General features: G+C 38.6%; 1 protein-coding gene across 1 annotated transcript in view; it reads left to right on the forward strand.

The window, feature by feature from the left end:
• Nucleotides 1–24,279, forward strand: part of PTH2R (parathyroid hormone 2 receptor) — an 85,270-nt gene extending 60,991 nt beyond the window's left edge. The window contains exons 9-13 of the mRNA XM_044240835.1: nt 7,806–7,872; nt 13,715–13,809; nt 20,237–20,375; nt 22,380–22,421; nt 23,884–24,279. Of these exons, the coding sequence (XP_044096770.1) occupies nt 7,806–7,872; nt 13,715–13,809; nt 20,237–20,375; nt 22,380–22,421; nt 23,884–24,279 (739 nt within the window). The remainder of the gene's footprint in view (nt 1–7,805; nt 7,873–13,714; nt 13,810–20,236; nt 20,376–22,379; nt 22,422–23,883) is intronic.
• The last annotated feature ends 726 nt before the right edge of the window (nt 24,280–25,005 follow it).

Raw genomic sequence — 25,005 nt, forward strand, 5'->3', positions numbered from 1 at the left:
TTGAAAATCCAATGAAAGCCCATTTATGAAAAGACTTTTTAAACTCCAGCTTCTATACAAACATTAGGTTAATAGTTGAGGGTTAATATTATCAACAATATCATCATTGCTATATGTGTACAATGATACTGGAAATGTCAAAGAAAACTTAGAGTGTCTGCTATTTGATTTCTTGGGGGGTGGGTTGAGTCAGTAAAGAGGTACTAGATAATGCTAAATACTTTTACCTGAGATGTGGAACCATAAAACTTACATTTGACGTTTTAGAGAAAGTAAATCCTAAGGCATTTTTTGGTTTAATCCCTCATTTGCCAGATGAATAAAATGAGACCCAGGGATATCAGGTTGCATTTTCACAGCCTGTAGCAGTTTTGACTCATTCATCCGTTCAATAGACATTCCAAGCCTTGAGCACAGAATGCAAGCACGTATATTCACAAATGCATTTTATATTGACTTAGATAATTAGTTTTCTTAGTTATGTTGTATTATTTCTTCAAAATTATGAACTAAATCATAAACCATTAATAGTCATGTATTTTCAAGGAAAAATTATTATTTTTCAAGGAAAAAAGTTTATTTTTGAGCTACATAATATTTAAAAAATGCAACTGATATTGAATATTTCTTTAAAACAGTTGAGTTAATGTAAAAATAATTAAAGATGTTAGATCATGTTGACTCCTCTGTGCAAAACATTTATTCATACCAACTCAGAATAAAATCTTGAATTCTATAGTGTCCTCATCTGAGCAGGATAATTGGATTAAAGGGTCATTCTATATTTATTTTGCATATAAAATAAAGCTGTATTATCATATACATAGCATGATTTCAAAATTGCCTAATTTGATCTTTCTTGGAATTCAGCTTCTCTCTAGATAGAGAGTTTTTGAGGGCTTTCTTGCAAGTAATCTGACCTACATATAGTCCTCTGTCACAAAGTTCGAGCTTGGAGCATCTCCAAAGGACAGGTGAGGTCTCTGCTCCTCTCTTACATTTGAGATCCTTCTTTTTCTGATCTGGACCTTCAAAGCTAGAACTCTGATTTTCTCTCTATCCTCGCTATTTAGAGGTAAGCAAATCAGATCCAGTTTTGAAGACATTCTAGGTGATATTGAAATCTAAAGGAATTCTTACAGTTCTGAAATTCTATCAAAAGTTATTTGACTTAGGTAGGGTAAGAAAGTTGACAAGGTTTGATTGGGGGCGCCTGGGTGGCTCAGTGGATTGAGCCGCTGCCTTCGGCTCGGGTCATGATCTCAGTGTCTGAGATCAAGCCCCGCATCGGGCTCTGTGCTCGGCGGGGAGCCTGCTTCCTCCTCTGTCTCTGCCTGCCTCTCTGCCTACTTGTGATCTCTCTCTCTCTGTCAAATAAAATATAAAATATTAAAAAAAAAGAAAAGGTTTGATTGGACAAATGAGCTTATAAAGTGAGTATTTTTGTTTCTCCTTTTACTTGCAAAAGTGAAATACCCTATATGATACCTCATTACCTTTTCCCTGCTCATGCAAAGGAAATGGAATGATGGCAGGAAAGGCGGGTCCTGGAATGCTAAAGACCAAGAAAAGATAACCTCTGTCATTTCTAGGAAATCTGCATGGGTCTCAGAGCTTCTGTACTTCCTCTTCTCAGAATGTGAGTTACGGACACAATGCAATGTTCATTTCACTGGATTCCTCCTGCAGAACATGCATTTCCTATTCCTAATCCTGGCTGTAAAGAGTTTCTACTTTCTAGGCAGAACTGGGTGCCTCATCCTTACCTTTCAGAACTGCATTTTTACTGACATTCATTTCTGCATTTTCTAGAGCGTTAAAATTTCATTTACAAAGTCTGAATAGAGGGTAATTTCTGAGCTGTGTTAAACACAGTGTGAGCTGGGATAGGAAAGAATTAATGAAAAACAAGGATTGATAGTGTTTTCCTTTTAAAAAAATTCTGAAATCTCAGTTGCCTTTCATATCAAAGGGCAAATTTGAAGCTTTGACAATGAAAACTATCAAAGTCAAGTTTTTTCTGTTTTTAGAGGTAGCTAGTTTTGACCTATTTCCAAATATAAGTATTTTGCCAACCTGGAATTGTGCAATTGAGTTGTAATGTTTTAGGAGACACAATGATGAAATGTTACTGAGGGAAAGAGAAGATTGTGAAGATATTGCCAAATGCCAAAGCAAAAAGAAAATTACGGAATCTAGGAGTCTCATAGCTAGTGAATCGGTATTCAATTTATATTAATACAATAATATATGCCACTTTCTATACAGTAGAGAATATTTTTAGGGTAATGTGATAGACGTGCTGCACTACTCAGAAACACTCTTTTATCCTTCTTGTCTGGTTGAATAATGTGAAGCATATATACATGCAAAGAATGCTAGGAAATGTTTAATAACGTGCAAATGAAAAATTTCCCTGTCTTTGATATTTCCATGTTATGCAAACTTCAAGTCCATTGACTTTGCAGATTTCAATGTGGTGGGACCGGAATTACACTTTGGTTTTGAGGTCTAGTTGATTCCACTGGGGGACATCCTTCCAATGGAATGCGGTCCTACTGAGCTGTCTTGGTACTGATATGGAAAGAAATAAAAAATATACTATTAAAAGAGGGACGCCTGGGTGGCTCAGTTGGTTAAGCAGCTGCCTTCGGCTCAGGTCATGATCCCAGCGTCCTGGGATCGAGTCCCGCATCTGGCTCCTTGCTCGGCAGGGAGCCTGCTTCTCCCTCTGCCTCTGCCTGCCTCTCTGTCTGCCTGTGCTCGCTCTCTCTCCCTCTCTCTCTCTGACAAATAAATAAATAAATAAATAAAATCTAAAAAAAAAAAAAAAAAAAAAAAGAAAGAGCCAGTTGCTGAATGGAGTATATATTGCATTTTTTGTAGGGTAGGGGAAAATAAGATGATAATATTTGTATCTGTATATGCATAAGAAAACACTAGAAGCATGTAAAATAAAGTAATAAAAGATGTTAGGTAACATCACCTATACAAGAGACACAGGGGCCGAGGAAGATAGGAACATGGGAAGGACTGAGATGTCTCCATGGCTGTCTTTTTATACAGTTTGATTTTTGAAATGAGAATGTATTGCCTATATGAAAATATTAAAATGTAAATATACGTAGTCATTATCTATGTCCTGAAAGTGTTTTATCTTCAAGGAATAATTGAAATAGCTTTCTGTTATCCAGAATTTATTCATTAATTTAAAAGTAACTTCTTGATAAGTTTATCATCTAGAATTAAAAAAATTACAATTATATCCCTAAAATTTCTTTATAAAATTTCATTTATTATTCCCACAATCAATGCTAGATTTTGTCTAAGGAGAAAGAAATGGAGGATTTTATTTATGTATCTTCAAAGTATTATGTATCTTCAAAGTTTAAAAGTATTATGTATCTTCAAAGTTTCAAAGTATTATGTATCTTCAAAGTTTAAAGCTACATTACAGTTTCAAGTGGAACTAATTTTTCTCAATACTGTTGCATTTATTTCAGTGTAAAAATGACATCATAAACCAGGTTGAGTGAGATTGAGTCAAACTTACCTTGAATTCAGTTCAATCTAACAAATATTTTTGATTATCTATATGCTTTGGTAGGTAAATTACATACTGTTTTTATTAAATAATGCTAAAAATGAACTTTTAAAGTTAAAGATAAAATCATGGATTTTATGCAGATATAAAATGAGCACTTGTCAAAGATTTTTTTTTTTTTACTCACTAATTATTGAGGGAAGCAGTAAGATGTTATAACTTGTTCAGAGAAGAAATAAAGAAATCACATGCCTGTGTAAAGAAATCATTTTAGCAAAATGAACCCTGAAATAAATTTATAAATACTTGCAACAATTCATAAGGCATTTTTGAACTTTGAAGAGTTTTAATCAGGAATGGATGTTGTATTTTGTCAAATGCTTTTTCTGCATCAGCTGAGAGAACCATGTGGTTCTTCTCTCTTCTGTTATTAATATGTTCCATCACATTGATTGATTTGTGAATGATGAAACACCCTTGCATCCCAAGGATAAATCCTACCTGGTTGTGGTGGCTAATCCTTTTAATGTATTATTGGTTCCTATTAGCTAGGATCTTGTTGAGAATTTTGGCATCCATATTCATCAGGGATATTGGTCTGAAATTCTTCTTTTTGAGGGGGTCTTTGCCTGGTTTGGAGATCAAGGTAATGCTGACCTCATGGAATAAATCTGGTAGTTTTTCTCCTGTTTCTATATTTTGAAACAACTTCAGGGTAATAGGAATTATTTCTTCTTTGATTGCTTGGTAGAATTCCCCAGGGACTCCATCAGGTTGTAGAATCTTGTATTTTGGGAGGTTTTGATCATGGCTTCAATCTGATTACTGGTTATTGGTCTATTCAGGTTGTCAATTTCTTCCTATTTCAGTCTTGGTAGTTTATAGCTCTCCAGGAATGCATTCATTTCCTCCAGATTGCTTAATTTATTGCCATGTAGCTATTAGTAATAATTTTTAATGATTGTCTCTATTTCCTTGGTATTAGTCATGATCTCTCCCCTTTCATTCATAATTTTACTAATTTGGGTCCTTTCTCTTTTCTTTTGGATAAGTCTGGCCAGTGGTTTATCAATCTTATTAATTCTTCCAAAGGATCAGCTTCTAGTTTCATTGACCTGTTCTACTGTATTTCTGATTTCTAATTCATTGATCTCTGCTTTAATCTTAATTATTTTCTTTCTTATGCATGCGTTAGGCTTAATTTGTGGTTGATAGTTTGTGTATTCAGGACTTTTCTATTTTTTTCTTTCTTTTTTTTTTTTTTAGGGAGGCTTGGATGACTATGTATTTCCCCTTTAGGACCGCCTTTGCCATATCCTATAGGTCTTGGACTGATGCGTTTTCATTCTCACTGGTTTCCAGGAATTGTTTAAGTTCTTCTTTGACTTCCTGGTTGACCCAAACATTCTTGAGCAGGATGGTCTGTAGCTTCCAAGTATTTGAATTTCTTCCAAACTTTTTCTTGAGATTGATTTCCAGTTTCAAGTTATTATGGACTGAGAATATGCAGGGAATAGTCTCAATCTTTTGGTATCAGTTGAGACCTGATTTGTGATCTAGTATGTGGTCTGTCCTGGAGAAAGTTATATGTACGCTTGAGAGGAATGTGTTTTCTGTTGTTTTAGGGTGGAATGTTCTGAATATATGTCTGAGGTCTATCTGGTCCAGCATGTCCTTCAAAGCTCTCGTTTCTTTGTTGATTTTCTGCTTAGATCATCTGTCTATTGCTGAAATTGGAGTGTTCAGGTCTCCTACTATTAACGTATTATTATCAATATGTCTCTTTATTTTGGTTAACAGTTGGCTTATGTAGTTGGCTGCTCCCATGTTGGGGGCATAGATATTTACAATTGTTAGATCTTCTTGTTGGATAGACCCTTTAATGATATAGTGTCCTTCTGTATCTCTAACTACAGTCTTTGGTTTAAATTCTAATTTGTCTGATATGAGAATTGTTACCCCAGCTTTTTTTCGAGGTCCATTGGCATGAGACATGGCTCTCCATCCCTTCGCTTTCAGTCTGGATATATCTTTAGGTTCAAAATGAGTCTCTTGTGGGCAGCATATGGATGGGTCCTGTCTTTTTATCCAATCTGCAATCCTGTGCCATTTTATGGGAGCACTTAGGCTGTTCACATTGGGAGTGATTATTGACAGATATGATTTTGTCATCATGTTGCCTGTGAAGTCCTTGTATCTATGAATTGTCTCTGTATATTTCAGTTCTATATCATTCTTGGGGTATTTCTCTTTTTATAGACCCCCCCTTAATATTTCTTGCAGGGCCAGCTTAGTGGTCACATATTCGGTCAGTTTCTGTCAGTCCTGGAAGCTCCTTATCTCTCCATCCATTCTTAATGACAGCCTTGCTGGATAAAGAATTCTTGGCTGCATGTCCTTCTCATTTACTACTCTGACTATGTCTTGCCAGCCCTTTTTTAGCTTGCCAGGTCTCTGTGGACAGGTATGACATTATTCTCATGTTCCTCCCTCTGTATGTAATGAATATCTTCCTTCTAACTGCCCTTGAGGTGGTTTCCTTGGTTCTAAGATTTGCACGTTTTACTGTTACATACTGGGGCATTGGTCTATTTTCCTTGATCTGGGAGAAGTCCTCTCTGCCTCTAGGACACAAACTCTTGTTTCATTCCCCAGATTAAGGATGTTCTTGGCTACAATTTGCTCACATATAACTTCTAGTCTTCTCTCGCCAGCCCCTCAGGGATCCCAATAATTCTGACATTGGAATATTTCATGGCATCATTTATTTCTCTAATTCTGTTTCATGGATTTTAAGCTATTTGTTCCAGGCTTAAGCAAGCCTGTTCCTTCTTTTCTCTCAGTTTGTCTTCTAGATCACTAATTCGTTCTTCTGCCTAGCTTGCCCCAGCTGTTAGAGTGTCTAAATTAGATTGGGTCTCATTGATAACATTTTTGAGTCCTGCCAGATCAGCTCTCATTTCTGCCCTTAGAGAATCTATGTTGTCATTAATTGTTTTCTCCATCCTAGCTATATCTGCATAACTGTTACCCTGAAGTCTATTTCTGACATCTTGCTTAAATCCATATCCATTAGTTCTGTGGCAGAGATCACGGTCTCTGAGTTTTTCCTATGTTGGGAATTCCTCCTCTTAGGCATTCTGTTGAGGGGTCATTGAGGGAATGTACAGAGTCCAAATTATTGACCACAACCCAGGCAGGATGCACCTGTTTTATAGGGACCTTAGGGTTGTCAGCCTCTTGTTCTTTGAGCCTGTCTTCTGGGGGCAGGGACTGCCATGCTGTTCCTCAGGCAACCCTATTTGGGTGGAGTTGCCCTAGAATGGGCTCAGTGAAAACTGCTTTTGGGGGGATTTTGTTCTCTGGCAACTTTCTCTGGCGGCTTTCTGCATCCCCGCCAAGAGTCAGAGCAGAAGTGACTGTAACCAAACCACTGTCTCAACAGAGAAATCTGTCTGTTTGGTGAACTCTCCAGACCACACCTTCCCCACTTCTGTCTGTGCTGTCAAAACCCACATCCTGGGTTGTACACCCCACAGCAGCACTCCCAGCCCTTGCTTCCAGGTCCAGGCACATCTGTGCCCTTTGTGCTTCTAAACCCGCCAGTTGCCTCCAGTTCCCATGTGCCCCTCCCCAGCAACCCCCCCCCCCACCGGCATCTCCAGGTTTCAGTCTGGGGGGCTGCCCTAAAGTCCTTTCCCTGCTACTACCAGTCTGCGAGTCTGTGCCTGGTCCCCAGCGAGGGAGGCTTTTGTGTTCCAGAGATACAGGATTCCAGATGCTCCCTCCCCCTTCCATTTATTTTCCAATAGCTGCCCACTGAATCACGGCTCCCTGCTTCATAACCTGAGACCAACTCCCTGAGATATTGTTTGTAGAGATTCAGACATATCTTCTTACATCACAGACTGATTTAGTGGGTGTCCAGAATGGTCTGATAGATATCCAGATCAATTCAGGGACCAGTGCATCATATTTAAAAAACAATAACTTTTTGTGGCTCTGAAAATAATATTTGTAATCTTATATAGCTAATAGTATAGAAACTAGGTCCTATTACACGTTTTTTTTACTGGTTTCAGTAACACATTTAGTACACATTTTTTACTGGTTTGGGTGTTTTATGAGATTTCTTTTTGTCTACTTATTTTTTAATCAAAAGCTCGGGACTGGAATGTTCAGTAAAACTTAAATGCTATTTAATTCTTACTGCCTATTTGCTTTGCCAATTTATTTATGAAAGTTCTTTTTCATGTCTCAGATGCTGGGAACTTAGTGCTGGAAACATCAAGTGGATTTACCAAGCTCCAATCTTAGCAGCTATTGGGGTAAGTGTTAAAACCTTATGTTGTGGAAAGAAAGAAAAAAGGATGCATAATTAACCTGCTAAAACCAAGAGAAAGTGTGCTCTCTCACTTTGTTCTACAAAGGTTTAGGAGACTTGCATTACAGCAATAGCTGTTGGGAGAGTCTGGACTGGGGCTCATACTAATATTCATGGGTGACACTGAGATCCATACATAAAGCACACACCCTCACTTTAATCAGCTAGCACACGGATTCAATTTTGGGGCTTCAAAATATCTGTGAACATTTACATGTTCAAGGAGTTGGAAGGTCTAAAACTTTTCCCCCTTTGCATACATTATATTAGAGCTCCACTTTAACGTTCTGATCACTTGGTAGTAGGTCAGGAGAAGGAGGCAAATAGCCAGAGAATGGAGGAATTACTGAGAGAGAGAAAAATGATAGTATGATTCATTATAAAGCATTGACTAAAGCTCTTCCTTGGCACGCTGTCCCCAAGGAGTTAAGATGATTCTGTATGGAAACATAGCCCACAAAACCCTGTCGGACAGGTCATGGGAAAAAGACTGGAGTAAACAATGCATATTGCATGGACCTTTTCTGTCTGTTGTATTTCACCTACATATTATTACATGTGTGTTGTAAAAGAAAACAAATTTACTCTTCTTTGTGTCTAATACAAGTCCTCAAAATGTTTATTCTTATTTTCCCTTGAAGATTTTATCTCATTAGCTTCTCCATGGTTTGATGAAGAAATTATACTTGTATTAATTCAAGATTATAAACATCTTAAAAAGAGGACTTATGTTCCCATATTAACTGTTAAGTCACTTGAAAGTAATGCAGCAGCCTAATGTTTAACTAAATTTTTTTTTTTTTTTGGTCTTTGATCTCCAATTTCTCACATTTCTCATTTTGTTTTCCGTAACATAATGCATCACCAGGTTTATCATTACATTGCCATGTTTGATGGCAGAGGGACAACTTTTAATGGGACTGAGGTTTTGTAGGATCGATCCAGAATTAGAGAAAGGCTTATTTATCTCATAGGAAAAATGCAGGAACAGAAAGAGAGAAGCTTGAAAAGGACTCATCATTTCAAAAAGCCATTGAGCAAATGTTTATAGGGAGAAAGAAAATATAGAAGACTTTTAGAGAAGCCAGTTTGTATCCTTGCTAAAACAGCCCTTTAGCAAATTAGATCCCATTTCAATATCATAGGAGAAGCTGGGAACAGACTGTGGATAAATGAATGAATGACTTAAATTTATAAACTGTTATCATTGTAATTTTAATGAAGTACTGGTATCTTAGTCTAGTGATGAACTATCCCATCAAATCATCTAGTGATAAACTGTATCCCTAGGGAACATTAGTGAACTTAAAGATACAAATCAACTTTATAAAGTAGTGTCTAGCCTTTACTACTCTTATTTCCTTTCATCCACTGATATTCTGTCCTCATCTGTGCTTGCTAGCCTTTCATCTTCTTTCTTCCTAGTTCCTCCTCCACTGTGTTTGTTCATCCATTGCTTACCATCCTCTTTTTAAGGGGATAACTTAGGTCTTATTACTTTTTTGTGTCCTCAGTGCCTTGTACTGGAATTGTGAAATGAGATAATTAGATATTATATGAAAACGTGGGCAAATTTAGGAACATTAAGTACGAGTTTTCATTTGACAAAAAGAAAAGACGTATTAAAACTCCAAGAAGTCCTTACCAAATTAAGAATTGAAGCAAAGAACAGTGGACAAAAGTACATCACGAGACATCCTCCATTGAAACAGTTGATTTTTAACCAAAGCTTTGTTTCTTGTTTGCAGATCTTAGTTACTTACTCAACTGTCAAGATGCATGAGTTTATTTGCTGAGATTTCCACATTGCAAAGAAAAACAGTAAAATTAGGTGATTATAGAAGTTCTAGAAAATTCCCTATTGGGGAAAGGGAGCTAGAAATGATGGTATGCTCAATGCATCTGCATTTTATTTTTTTATTTTTATTTTTTTTTAAAGATTTTATTTATTTATTTATTTGAGAGAGAGGATGAGAGCGAGAGAGAGCATGAGAAGAGGGCAGGCCAGACGGAGAAGCAGTCTTCCAACCAAGCAGGGAGCCCGATGCAGGACTCCATCCCGGGACTCCAGGATCATGACCTGAGCTGAAGACAGTTGCCCAACCACCCAGGCGCCCTGCATATGCATTTTAAAGAAAACTTAGATGAAATCCATTTTCATCTTCTTGATTAAATGATGACACCTTAAAAGCAAGAATTCTTTAGTATTTTTCCAGTATCACAATATCCATTTAATCTCAAAAATCATAGTCACGATCTCAGGGTTGTGAGATTGAGCCCTGCTTGAGATACTCTCCCTCTCTCTTTCCCTCTCCCCCGATGTATGCTCCCTCTCTTTCTGAAATAAAGAAATAACTAAAATCTTTTAAAAAAATCAAAGATTCAAGAGCACCTTTCTGTTCACTGAATTACCTTTTTGTTTTCGTATTATAATTCAATGATCACCGTTCCCTTTAAGATTCCCTCATTTTATTGTAGAACCAGTCTGTAAGGGAAGAGAAGTGCCCTGAACTCCATCCTAGTGTCTTGAGTGAAGTGTCCCTTCCTTTCAGCTGTTCAGTGTCCTGAAGCTAGAAAGGATGATGCAAATAATAACAACAGACACTGCATAGTGCCATGCAGTGGCCACTGTTCTTAGTGCTTTATTTACATATATTTATCTGACCTTTTAAGTGGAGAATCTTTCCAATCACACAGTTAGTGAATGGTAGAGTGGGATTTTAACTTCAGAGTCAGTGTTCCTATCCAATAAGCTCCCTGCACTTACAGTAAAATCCAACATCCCCAGTAGTCTAGGGAAGACCCAGTCACTTATGTTCGCACCCTTTACGTGTCATGCCTCATCCACATTTTTTTTTTTTCCAGTTCCTTGAACCTGTCCATCTCTGTCTCCTCCATGTTCTGTGCTGCATTCTGAGAAGCCTGGAATGTGCTTCCTTCTATCCTTCCCTTTAAATGCAACTGTTCATTGTGGCCTTCTTGATGCCTCCATTCTAAATTAGGTCACCTGTTATAACACAAAGAGCAAGGTGAGCTTTTCTCTAGATCATCACAATGTATAAAACTTCTGATAGTTGAAAGTCTATCTTGTACACTAAGCTGTAAGGACCATATTTTCCTAAATGTCTGTATTTCTAGTACCTAGCAGGCTTCCTGACCCATAGTGATCACTCAATAAATACTTGTTGGAGAAATAAAGCTGGCATACAAAGTAGATGTCCTGGAGAACTGGTAGGAGGAAAGAGGTTAAATAAGAGCCCAAAGCAAAGTTAGGTATGATTACAGAAATTTTGAGTTCCATTTCATGCAAGCTTTTCATTTCTAGAGAAGGAAACTAAAGCCTACGCAGATAAAGGTCACATAGCTAGTGTGAAAAAATAAGATTATAACTACATTTTTTGACCATGTTCTTTTCACTTGCACTCCAAAACATGTCAAGATTTTTTCTTGAATTTATGGGAAAAAGATTTTTTTTCCATTTTTAAGGTAATGTTTATAATATTTTATATATCAACTCTGGATAAAATATTTGCTTTTCATACTTGCATTATTTGTAGCATGGTTTTATATAAATAAATATGCTCCATATATACTATCAAAAATTATTTGCCAATGCTTTTATTTATTTAATTTTAATTTTTTGAAGATTTATTTATTTGAGAGACAGATCGAGCACATAAACAAGCATGAGTGTAGGAGGGAAGGGCAAAGGGAGAGCAACAGAGAGAATCTCAAGCAGATTCCCTGCTGAGCGTGGAGCCCAATACAGGGCTCTTTCTCATGACCCTGAGATCATGACCTCAACCAAAACCAAGGGCTGGACACTTACCCAACTGAGCTTCCTAGGCATTCCACCAAAACTTTAAAATAGAAGTTGGATCCCTCACTGAATTCTGGCTTTGGATATTAGAATAGCAGTAATTCTATTAATTGGTGTTTGTGTATCTGGGAGTAAAATCTGACTGAAAAAAAAGACACCAATTCTTATGAAGGTTAAGCAGAGTGGTGAGGTGAACATTTAAATATGACAAGTGCTGTGGTAGGGCTGGAACAGCTGAGAAAAGCTGACATTCAACCTGAAACCTAGGAACGAGCTAACCTAGTAAGGAAAGGAGAGCAGAGGGAGTGGAAGAATGATCCAGGCAAAGGGGACTCCAGGAACTAAGTCTCTGAGATAGCCTGAAGGGCCAGAGGTTTCAAAACTTAAATTTTGAGTTCTTTGTTTTGATTCATTTGTGGTTCACTTTGATTGCATCTTTAAATTTTTAATTGAGAAAGAATCTAATGTTTATGTTTGCATTATTTAAAAACCATATTTGCATAAAATTTATTCAATGTGTGACTAGTTTTAATGCTTAGGGAGAGGTCATTTTCTTCACCTTCTCAGTTTCCTATTTCTTTATTTTATCTGTACTTTGCCTGAAGTAGAACTTTAAGCAAAATTTTAGAGAAAGTGCACATGAGAGATACAAGGACTCTCTAAATAATTTTCTCTAGAATTATTTCTACACCTTTTAAAATGAAATTTAACAATCTCACCAGAAGTTTCCACTTGGTCTTGTTTTTTTCATTCCATTTGCCCGGTGTGTAAGGTCACTTATAGACTCAGATCTTCCTTTAGCAAAGAAATTTTCCTCTCATATTTTTATTGATTCCTTCAATTTATCATAATCCTTTCTACAGAGAGAGAAATAAATCTGCACGATGACTCTCAGTTCCATGTCATCCTTGTAAACATCTCTCCCCTTGTCATATGGGTCTTTTTTCTTTATCCCCCAATTTGGGGAGAATCTTCAGTGGTCTTCTACATTGCTCAATGTGTTCTTCTGCTTTGTTGGATCTACCGTTTGCTGTTTCTGATATTGATTTTAAAACTTGATTTATTTTAGATTCTTTACAATCTTTTCTTAATACATCCTGCTCTTTAAGAAATTTCTGTCTTCATCTCAATCTGCTATAACTCAACTCTATTTTATGGGCAGCATGGTGTTATGGTGGAGTCCCCACTCTCCATTATCCAGGTCGCACAGGCTTCAGGGTGCTGCTGCTTGCGACTGTGTGATCAGGGATAATTTGTGGAAGCTGTTACTCAGGTTCTTTGCCCACAAAATGGGGACAATGAAATACCTATCTCATGGAACTGTTTTGACGACTTAAGAGTCAATTCACCTCATATACTTAGAATAGTAAATAAGTAGTTGATAACTTAATTCCTAATTCACCTTTATTCTCTACTTCCCTAAATTATTCAGAGTAATTATTTGGAATTTTACCCAACTGGTGTAGGAGCTATCAGTGTGTGTGTACATGGGTATATTTTATTAACGGATCTTTTAAGACAATACCCTATACTTCTCATGTTACAAGAGGGACACCATCCCCCAAACAACTCTTACTATTCCTCTCCCTAAAATAGACACAGAAGCTGGGAAATTAATTTCAAAAAGGGCAGCTAGTTATATTTACATAATAACTATTATCCTTTATCCTGCCAGTCTGCCACAGGACTTTATCCTAACTTTCATTTGGAAATTCCCCATTCGTTCTGACAGATCGTCCTCTGGTATTTCCATTCAGTGCTATTGAGACTTTTTATCTCTATGTTTTCACGAGGGCAACTCATGAATCACTAACCATCTGATATCTTATCTCAGGGTCCCTCATTCACATTTGTGGAATAGGTAATTTTCAGTTTTTGAATACAAAGAAGTTTAATTTATGTAAATTTTTATAAAAATCTTGAAGACTCCCTTAATAATGCTTTTCAATATTACCTTCTCTTTCAGCTCAATTTTATTTTGTTTCTGAATACTGTTAGAGTTCTGGCTACCAAAATCTGGGAGACCAATGCAGTTGGGCATGACACAAGAAAACAATACAGGTAATTGCGGGACAGGTACGCACCAGAGGAAATATTTGTGCTACTATTTAGAGTAAAGAACAGATATTGATTGATCTGAAATGTCTCTGAGAGATAAATTTATGCATATTAATTTTCATTTGGTTTAATTGTACAATTTGTCAGGAAAGTATATGTATTTTAGGAAAATTTAAATAACCCAAAACCTTCCTAATGTGTTTAAGTTTTAAGTATTAATTAATATAAATTTTTAATCTGTTCTTAGCATATTCGAATTTTCCCATAAACTGTGTAACTTCCTAGAAAATCTCTTGTTGATGATCTTGGCAGACAATTTTATCTGTGTTCTTAAAATAATATATCATAACTGAAAATATCAAGAAATTGGTTTTGCTGTATTGTTTCCAATCGGTCCATCAGAGTGGCCTCTACTGAATGTAAATCTTCAAGAACTTTCAAATGTACTGATTGAGTGAGGTCTGTTTTTCAGTCTTTCAAGAAGAAAGGGGAAAATTGAGTGTTTATAATCATTATTGAACTCTCTTAAGGGTGTGTCAACTTTTTCCAATGATCATTTTGGGAGTTCTGAATAACAACAGCCTCTACCCAACTAGATATACACATCCAGTAGTCTGGTGGACTTGATCTTCTGGTGGAATTGATCTTCATAAATATCTATTTCTTTTTGTCTTGGTTTGTTAGGAAATGCTATCTGAGACACAGAAAGGAAGAAACCATAGTCAGCATTTTGGTACTGTGTCACAAATGTTCTCAAAGCCCTTTGTTGAGTCATTTCCCTCTACTGTTTAGGTAACATTCACTGTCAGGAAGAAAAGATGCTGGGTGTGGATTGGAGTCTGGAATAGGCTGCAGAGTATGAACAAACCAGCAGCTGTAGACTTCAGCCGTTTGTAATGTGCTGTTAGCGGTAGCATTATAAATTGTGCCTGAGAGTTTCCAGTGATGGCCCTTTGCTATACTCCTAGCATGTCTCATGTCACATCCCATTGATGAAGACAAAGGCCAAGGGATGATAGAACAATGGAAAACGTAAATAGCTTTCCATTCTTTTCCGTAAAGTGGAACAGTACAAAGGTTTCTGAAAGTTGTTTATTTTTCTAGCCTTGAATAAAAGCTCCTATTTCTCTAGTTCTGAATGATGTGAACTTGTACTTTCAGTTAAAAGTTTCCCAAGAGATTTGAGAAACTCTGGAGAGAACAAAGGGTGAATTATTGTAAAAAATAGAATAGACAATACTTTGAGTTCATTCATAGGAGATTATTTCTCAAAATAACAGAAGAGAAACATTTATCAAAGATTAAAATAATTTACTATTTAGAATTCAGGATAAATTCAGGATAAATTTTAAATAATTGGGGCCTGGAAATTTTTAAATTTTGGAGCCATTAATTTGAACAGGGTCTAGGCTAAGAGTAGTCAAGGAAAGTATTTACCTGCCAAATACATTTTTTTAAAGTAGCTGAAACATATTTAAATTCTTAATAATGTTCAAAGTTACAGATAAGATGGTGAGGAATGACTTCGTCTTTCTTTTTGGAGAGAAACATGTGGTTACTTACTTGGCAGTAATTTGAGAATTCAGTATTTAGTTTCTGAGTTTTAGATCTCCCACTGTTCCTTCTGTCTCTTGCTCTCTTTCTCTCAAATAAATAAATAAAATCTTAACAAAAATACTGAAATGAAATAATACAGTCAGCTTTTAAGAAACTGTTTCTTTTGAGATAACTGCAGAATTATATGCAGTTATAAAAGTAATACAGAGGTAAAATAAAACATACAAGTAATACAGAGTTGTAAAAATAATATACATATATGTATGTAATATATAACATATATCCTTTACCCATTTTCCCTCAAAAGTGACATTCTACGTATTTGTAGTTCACATTAGTTATTTTAAAACAAATTGCGTAGAAAATTAAATAATCTATCAGATTTAACAATAGGGCTAATGCATTTCGTTCTTTTTTATATTACAACTCAATCCCCTTAAGAGAAGATTGCCAGGACTGGAAGAACATGAGATATGAAAAATGCAAAATTCAGTGGAAAAGAACACTTGAATATTTTGGCAAATTTGACTTTCTATTTAACATTAGACAAAAATCATATTTATTATTTTTGGAATAAATGCAATCAGTGTTTGTTATGCAATATGATAGTAAAGAGGACAGATTTTAAGGTTGAATCCTCTACTCATTATCTAACTTAGGGTGAATACTTTCCTTTTCTGAGCCTCTATCCTTATTTCTAAGGCCTGGGCACTAGTGAGAGATACAAGAGGCAGAGGAGAATGGGATGGGGCAGGTGTGCAACTCCAAATGCCCAATTTAGGCATTTTAGTACGATTCTGTGGGATACCCAGCTCCTGCAGGAGCCAGAAAGATGGTTATAGTAGGAAAATGGATGTGTCTGGAAGATGATCCTTCCTATGAAAGCGTTAGACTGTGGGAGCCCTTCTAAGTGACAGGAGCGTGACAGCCAACGGCTTCATTGACTGAGTACCCTTCTTGTGCCATGCAAGAGATTCAGAGTTAAGAAGACACGGTTTCTGCCTGTGAAAAAAATTTGAGAGAGAGAGAGAGAGAGGGAGAGATATTGATTTAATTAAAATGAGGACAGTGCTAGTAGAAATGCACTTCCAAAATGTTATGTGTATAGAAAAAAAGGAAAGATTAATTCCAGCTCAAGAGGGATTGAAAGAGGCTTAGGGTTAAGTACTGTTTTTTTAAAAAGCTAAGTTGACTCTTAAAAGAATAGTAGAAAATTTCCAGCACTTTTCACCTGGAGAGAGAGAGAGTGCAAGAATTGGGTATCTGTTTTCTAAGTAGGACGCTGAGTCCTACACACCGTTTAATTCCTTTATATTCCTCCCATGGCTTTGCTCTTGGCTGCAGAGCCCCACCCATGTCTCCAGCGAGCCAGAAGGCCACTTCAGCTGGTGCAGCCCTGATCATTTCATTAGACAGCTGTGCCTTTTCAGAGAGCCGGGCTGCAAAGATGTATAATGTGCACGAATGGCCAGATGGACACCAAGCAAATCAGTGCCCAGGATGGCTGCATGATTTGATGTCCATGGAAAAATCCATCTTTATAAGTGAACAGACAGATAGATGACCCATGTATACATTGGCCAGGCACATGCCTCTGCTTCAACTTGTTCACTGTCATTGAAGGATAAATTTTAAAAGAGGATGTAATCATAAATGAAACACCTCGAAAATTTTATTTCATTCATTAATGAGGGAAATGGTAAGGCATTACACATGTTTAACAGAGAATTATGAATGTTAAAATGAATTTACAAATGGATGCAAATAATAAATTATTAACACCCACAGAACTGTAATTAGTGGCATTGCACTGAACACAAATTGCATTTCTATGGACAGAACTTATTTGCACTGTTGTGGAGGGCAGATTTCTAAGATGAACCCACGCCCCCCACAAGATTACTACCTCTGGTGTACATGCCCTATATAATTCTTATCCTTCATACACCTTCTTGAGCAAGACCTATGATGGGATAATCTCTCCCTTGATTAGGTTACATTATATTGGAAAGGCGATGGGGTAGTCACTCACTCCTGTGACTGGCAGCATGGAGAGAGCTTGTCTTGCAGGCTTTGAAGAAGTAATCTGACATGTTGTGAGGTCTGTGGTTAAGATCTGGGGGACCTCTTAGAAACTGAGAGAGACTAAATAGATATTGGTTTAAGCCACTAAATTTGTGGTGATTTGTTTCATAGCAATAGAAAATGAATTCAATTTTGGTTTTCTACAAGTTCACTTTTATCTCTACAGAGTTTTTATAAAAGAGCCTAGTTACAGATAAAGGGAGAGAGAAAACCCAGACGGCTGAGCTAGCAGGATTCCCAATAAATTTTAGTCTGACAGCTTTTTCTTACTCTGCATTGAACCAAACTCTCCGTAAACTTTTCATTTGTGATCTTTTCACAATGTGTTTTACTTCTTTCTCCCTTCCTTCTTCCCTCCCTCTGTCTCCTCCCTTCTTTTCTTTTCTATCTTTTTTTTTTTCTTTTCTTCTTTGCTTTTGTTGTTGTTGTTTTCTTTTTGTTTTAGCCTAGTTTTTGGCTCCTAGGCACACACAATAGTAGCAATTAAAGTTAGCTTGATTTTGAGAATAGTCTCCAGGGGGATTTATCCATTCATCTTAAAGGAAGAAGTGCAGGGTGGTTTTTGTTTGTTTGTTTTTGTTTTTTCAGATTGATGTTAACCAAGACTTCTAAAATTCTGCAAGTATGTTCCCCTTTATCTGATTAGAGTGAATTACAGCATCATAAAGATACTCACAGTGTCTTGCTCATATATGCAGTGATGTGAAGAGGATAGTCACTAGGCGGGTTTAGGAGGAGCCTCCGAAAGTTGAGAGAATGAGTTAGGTCAGAGAAATCCATTGTCTTATCAGGGATGCTGCCTTGAATGAAACAGAGTTTAGGTAGAATTTTCAAATTAAGTATAGACTATTGGTGAGTCAAGGTAGGAAGTGTGGGACTAGAGCCTCATAGGAGAAAGCCCCTAGGCCACCAGGGAAACTGGGTGTGAGGCAGAGCAGATGGCTCTGAGCCAAGAAGAGCAGAAGGCCTGGGCACTAGTGAGAGATACAAGAGGCAGAGGAGAATGGGATGGGGCAGGTGTGCAACTCCAAATGCCCAATTTAGGCATTTTAGTACGATTCTGTGGGATACCCAGCTCCTACAGGAGCCAGAAAGATGGTTATAGTAGGAAAATAGATGTGTCTGGAAGATGATCCTCCCTATGAAAGCGTTAGACTGTGGGAGCTCTTATAAACTTCTGGGCCCTGTTCCCTCATTTTAGAGAAAAGAAATCTGAATTACAGTCACTCAAGAAGTTAATGGCAAGTCTGGAACCTGAATCCAGTTCTGTTTGGCTTCACTCATACAGGTTATTTCCAAGAAGAGAACTAAATAAGTTTGTAAAAGTACATAAGGAAGGAAGGAGGGAAGAGAGGTAGGAAAGAAGGAAGAAAAGTAGCTGGAGGTAAGACTAGTGAGAGAGGGAGAAGGTTGCAGTTGTTTGAGATTACTGAGCTGTAAATGATATGTAAAGAAGGGAATATTTGAGAAATAAAGAATCAACCAGATTTGGCTATTTCTTGGGTAAAAAGTACAACAGAAACACATGATGTGCTTGGGTGTATCAGTTGTGTGCTGTGCAAATGGATTGCTGCAAATATCTGTGGCTTACCAACACACTTGCTATTTGACTGTTTCTTTAGATCAGGAGTCTGGACATGCTTTGGCTGGGTCTCCTGCTTCAGAATCTCTTACAAGACTCAGCTGATATGGCAGTCAGGATGGCTGTCAGGACTGCAGTCTTATCCTAAGACTGGGGAAGAATCCACTTCCAGGAATCCATAGCCAAGTATATTGTTGACAGGATTCAGTTTCTTGCGGGCTGTTGGCCAATGCCACCTCTCCTTGCCATCTCTCCCATTCAGCAGAGTAGCTCACAACATGGTTACTTGTGTCCTTAACCAAGCAAAGGAGAGAGTTTGCTAATAAACTCTCTTTTTTTACTAGCAAAATAAACTTTCATTTTTACTAGCAAAATTAAAGTTATACTCTAATGTAATGTAATCACGGAAGTGACAGCTCATCATTTTGGCTGTAATTGATCAGTTAGAAGCAAGTTCCTGGTCTTTGCCCACACTCAAGGGGAGAGGACTAACAAGAATGTAAATACCAGGTAGGGATCATTGGGGGCCATTTTAGAATCAACCAACATCTTGGAAACCTGGGGTTCCTCCAGTTACGCAAGAAAATGTATATGAAGAGGTAGTTATGGGAAATAAAGTCAAATTGCTTAGTTTGCAAAAAAAAAAAAAAGGACAAAACCTAGAACTGTAGATATTTTGTAGGATATTTGACAGAGGATACTTAGAAAAGTAGGAACTATTGACCACATGCAGCTTATAAGAAAATACAAAATGATTAATGCAGATCCAAATGTAAGAAGAACTTAGGGGGTAGTTAATTTTAAAATGAAGAAATGTACTCTATGAAGGTAAAGACAGTTAACAAGGATGGAGGTAATACTTGTTTTAAGTCCCAAACATAGATGTTAAAATAAATTTAGGGCAGAGAAAAAGGGCTTTTCATGGCTTTATGAAACTAGCATTTTATGCAAGAGGAGTGGAAATGGGATTAGAAAGATTTAAGGGATAATAATCTTGGGAAATGAGAATAAGTGACTTGATTTAGTATAAAAGGGCAGGAAGAGGAGGGAGGGGAATAAAGGCTAGCAAAAGCCTTGGGGTCGAAAGAGATGGAAAAAATGCAGCCCCCCCTTAGCTCTAGTAAGCTTTGCTTTTTTCCCAGCAAGCTGTCTCTACTGACGGGCACTGGAAGTTGATGAATATAAGGGCTTGGTATTCTCTTTCAGGAAACTCGCCAAATCAACCCTGGTCCTTGTGCTGGTCTTTGGAGTGCACTACATCGTGTTCCTGTGCCTGCCCCACTCCTTCACAGGGCTGGGCTGGGAGGTCCGGATGCACTGTGAGCTCTTCTTCAACTCCTTTCAGGTAGAGCGTGCCAGCTAGTAATGTGGTTCTTGCATTTTGCTTTTATTCCCCCCTTGCAACTTTGTTCTCTGCCCCTCTGTTAGGCTTTCAGGGACTTGTCCCCACAGGGCCATGAAAAGGCATTATTCTCTGGAGTCTGTGCTCTTAACCTCTGACCAGAGCAGGAGCTGCTTCTCACAAACACGCCTGGGCAGTGAGACAAGAAAGCATATTGTTATAGAATATGTAATGTGTACAGAGTAGCGTGTGTATATAGAAAATAAATGAAAGCCAAAGAAAAAGCAGACAGGGAAGAGGGCGAGAAAAGGAAAAAGTAGCTTCTTTCCCTTTTATCTCATTTGAAAATATGATTACCATCATCTCTCACATGGCTTTCTGTAGACACCGTTCTTCTCCTCCTGGCTACTCACTTGATGCCTCCCGTGGCTGCCTTTAATCCAGTCTCCATACAAGAGTCTGAAGGATCTTAAAAGTAAATTTGATCATGTCCGTTATCTACCAGAAGTACCCAGAGATTCCCACTGCACTCAGAATAAGATCCAAATGCCATTTGTTGCCATGCACAGCCCTCTGTGACAGGAATCCTGTCCAACTGTGACGTTGCGTGCCGCCATGTTCCCAGTCACCTGCTAAGTTTGAGCCCCACTAGCACTTCCACACTTTCTGTTCCTTGAGCTCATTCCTGTCTCAGGGGCTCAGAGTTACTGTTCGCTCTGTCTGGAAGGTGCTCCCTGCTGATATTCACAAGCCTTCTTCTTGTCACTCAAACCAGCTTAAATGCCATCTCTTCAACTCGGCCTTCATTGAGTTCCCCATTCATTGTATCTTTTCCATTCTCTTTCACGCCACTTGTTTGGCCTGCATAGCTCTTATTATTTTATATTTTTCTAGTGTGGCTAGTCGTTTATATTTTATCCATCATCCATATTTCCTTTTAGAATGTAGCTCTAAGGGAACAGGGACCTTCTCTGTCTTGATTGACTCGTTTATTCCTGGCATGCTGAGCAGTTTGCTCTGTAGAAGCTCAAGAAATATTGTTGAATGAGAAACAAAAATTTTCTTTGTCTTTTTACCATATAATAGCCTAGGTCTGTAGTTTCCAGCATTTGCAGTGTATAAATATCTCTTACCAACCAGGGGATATTCTGTAATCCTTGAGTGACAACATAAATGAAGCTAATATAATAGAAGTTGTCGTGGCCGGCACGACAAATCGACCAGGAACATGAGGGTAAGAGGATGGTGAAAAGAAATTAAGAGACAAAGAGATCGGGGCAGGAGGAGCACTGAGGAGGATGTCCAACAGGGCTGATTTTATTCCACATCTTACAAGCATTTATAAGGCAAACCACAATGGAAGGAGTAATACATCAGTATCAAGTCAGATGACCGCAGGTTTCTAAAACAAGTTTACATTAACTACAAGCAAACCTCGTGATGCCAGGTAGTCACGGCTGATGCCATTAGCTACTATTGATGCAAGACAATCAACCAGGGAGTGGGTTATGGGAAGCACAGGATCAACAAGGACCAACGAAGAATTCATGACCCTGACCACATTGTTCCCTTCCGTAGGGAGAGCGTGTGGGAAGTCACGTAGGCGAGCGCACGACACATAGCACAGACCCTTCCTCAGTGTTACTCAACTTTCCCGTCCTTAACCCCTTGTCAAGGCGTCTGGACTTTAAAAGAGACACAAGTCAGGGCCTGGTTTGGTCCTTGACTGCAACCATGCCGTGGCCTCCAATAAGAAATCAGTTATTTGTATGTCTTAGAGTGTTTTATCCCGTTACTTTGTTTGGTTCAGCTGACACCAAGGAAGGATCTCAGACAAATATAATGTAAACTTAAAGATTTGGAAACACTAGGAGAGAATAGTTAATAAAATTTTCTGAAGGAAGCAAAACACAACCCAGTTTTTCAATGTATGTATTGTGAACAAGGGCCTGAGTGCTGTGAGCTTCATGAGTTGTCAGCATGCTAACCTTCTCTTCTGTTCCCCAGGGATTCTTTGTGTCTATCATCTACTGCTACTGCAATGGAGAGGTAGGTTTGAAGGACCCCCCCACCCCCGTCCCATATCCCACAGCTCTAGCTCCAAGTAAGCTTGTAAATGGCCATCACGGTGTGACCTAATCTCTTTAGGATTCCCAGGAGCTACAGGAAAAAATGAGTAGGGAGAAAGGAGATATTTCAATCATAAATGATTTTGAGGAAAGCAAGAATTAATCTAAATAAGCTAGAGTCTTTCTCTTCTAGCACTTTTCAATGTCAATTCAGTTGGAAACTCTGATAGCAAAATACCAACTTGTAAGAGTGTAAACTGATACTTGGAAGGACAGTGAATTTTGTATTCCAGTCAATACTTAAACTGATATTTAATTTCAAGTTCTATAAGAAACAACAAAAAAAGTTTTCTTGAGACAAGAAAGAATATTTTGATATATTTATAACTATACAATGGTTACGGGATGCTTTCAGTTCATTTAGGGGTTGGCTAGGGACAAGTAGCCCGACTGTTTTTTCAGGTGACACCAGCTAACCCGATTTCTACTGTTTTCTACAGAACTTCCAGATAAGCTCCTTTTTTGGTAAATGGCAATAACAGTAGAATAGAATCCTCAAACCACAGGTTGGAAGCAGGCACCCCACCCCATTAACAATGCATTTGCGTGCTTGCTTTTCATGGTATAAGTTTCTTCCCCATATTTTCCTCCTTCAGGATGCTTATGGAAAAGTGATAGTATTACATTTCAGGTTGAGTAAATTCCATGCCATTCTTCAGCCACAGCTGGCACGATTTCTCTCTCCTTCTCTTCCAACCCATAAGCCTCTTTTCCCTCTCCTACAAGTCAGATGTTTGTCTTTCTCTCCCTTTCTTCTTTCTTTCTTTCTTAATTTCTTCCTTCCTTCCTTTCTTTCTTTCTTTCTCTTTCCTTCCTTCCTTCCTTCTTTCTTTCTCTTTCTTTCTTTCTTTCTTTCTCTCTCTCTTTCCTTCCTTCCTTCCTTCCTTCTTTCTTTCTTTCTTTCTTTCTTTCCTTCTTTCTTTCTTGGTTTATTTGAGAGAGAGACCAGTATCAAGTAGGGCGGGGTGGGGGCAGAGGTAGGAGGAGAGAATCCCTGAACAGACCCCCGGCTGAGCGCCCAGGCCAGGGGGCTCTATCCCAGGACCCTGAGATCATGACCTGAAATGAACTCAAGAGTCTGACGCTTAACTGCCCGAGCCACGCAGGCTCTCCAGGTCAGACGCTTCTATGGGCTGCATTTGAAAGTCTATTAAAATACTGATCTTGGGTAAGCCCCTTCACCTTCCTCAAAGCCTGCGCTGGCTCACCCCAGGGAGTGTCCCTATCTCCGAGGTTTATCAAAGTCGAGAGAGACTATGTACAAGTCGCTGGCACCCAGGGTGGAAACTCAGTGGTAACCGTCACTGACGGGCAAACGTCCAAGTCACAGGGCTCCAGGTCTCCCTGACGGTTTCTGACGCCCCGTGTTTCCTGCGACTTAGGTTCAGTCTGAGGTGAAGAAGTTGTGGAGTCGGTGGAGCCTGTCCATCGACTGGAAAAGGACGCCCCCCTGCGGCGGCCACAGGTACGGCTCGGTGCTCACCACGTTGACGCACAGCAGCAGCAGCCAGTCGCAGGGGGCAGCCAGCGCTCGCCTGGTGCTCATCTCCGGCAAAACGCCCCGCACAGCCGGCCGCCAGCCCGACTGCCACGTGACTTTACCCGGCTGCGTCTGGAGCAGCTCGGAGCAGGACTGCGCGCCGCACCTGATCCGCGAGGAGACCCCGGAGGGGAGCGCGAGGCTGCGAGAGGAGATTCCCATGGCGGCGTCCCCCCGGCCGCTGGAATTGAACCCAGAGCCGGAAGGAAGCAGAGGAGAAACCGAGGACGTTCTCTGAGTTAACACCTGCGACTTCCAAGAGCCGATTCTTCTGGTGGTGTTGGTTTGACTGGCCTTGCTCTGCGTGAGCCGCAGAACTGAAGATCCAGGGTTCAAAGCGTTACTTCCCAGAAGTTTTCAGGTTGCACGGGTTGGATTCTACACACAGTAAAGACCCAGAAGGAGAGGTGTCAGTGGAGTAGTGTATTACCTTATTTTGGCATTAAATTCTCTTCTAAATTGTTGGTGTGGCACGTGCTCTGTGATTGTTCATTTTTTCCTGCTGCGCTTGGGTAGAAAACCATTTCAATTGCGTGGCTCTAGTTTTCTCTCATAAAAATATCAGTCTAAGTATGATGGAGATCATTCCATATGTGTCATTTCCCTTTTAAGAAATCAACATTCTCTTTTCCTCATTTTAAAGTACTTCTACAATTTCATTCCTTTTGCCTGTGCTTAGGAGCAATTAGCATCTGAAAACATATCTTGAACGATGTAAGAGCTAAGCACAAGTACACACTGGAAATAAAAAGGAGGCTGGACTTTGATATGATAATAAATTTGTGAAATATGTTTATTTCTAGAAACAAGGAAAATCATCAAGATAGTATTGCACCTATTCCTTCCTTTGAATGTCTCCTCTATGACCAGCCAAATCTCAGGTCTTCGCTCCTGAAAACCTTGACATGCCACCTGGTTTTCTCTGTCAGTGAGCTTGTGTCTGCAAACCGATTCTGTTTGTAAT

Source organism: Neovison vison, chromosome 3 (assembly GCF_020171115.1).
Source record: "Neovison vison isolate M4711 chromosome 3, ASM_NN_V1, whole genome shotgun sequence".
In the NCBI taxonomy this organism is placed as follows: Eukaryota; Metazoa; Chordata; class Mammalia; order Carnivora; family Mustelidae; genus Neogale; species Neogale vison.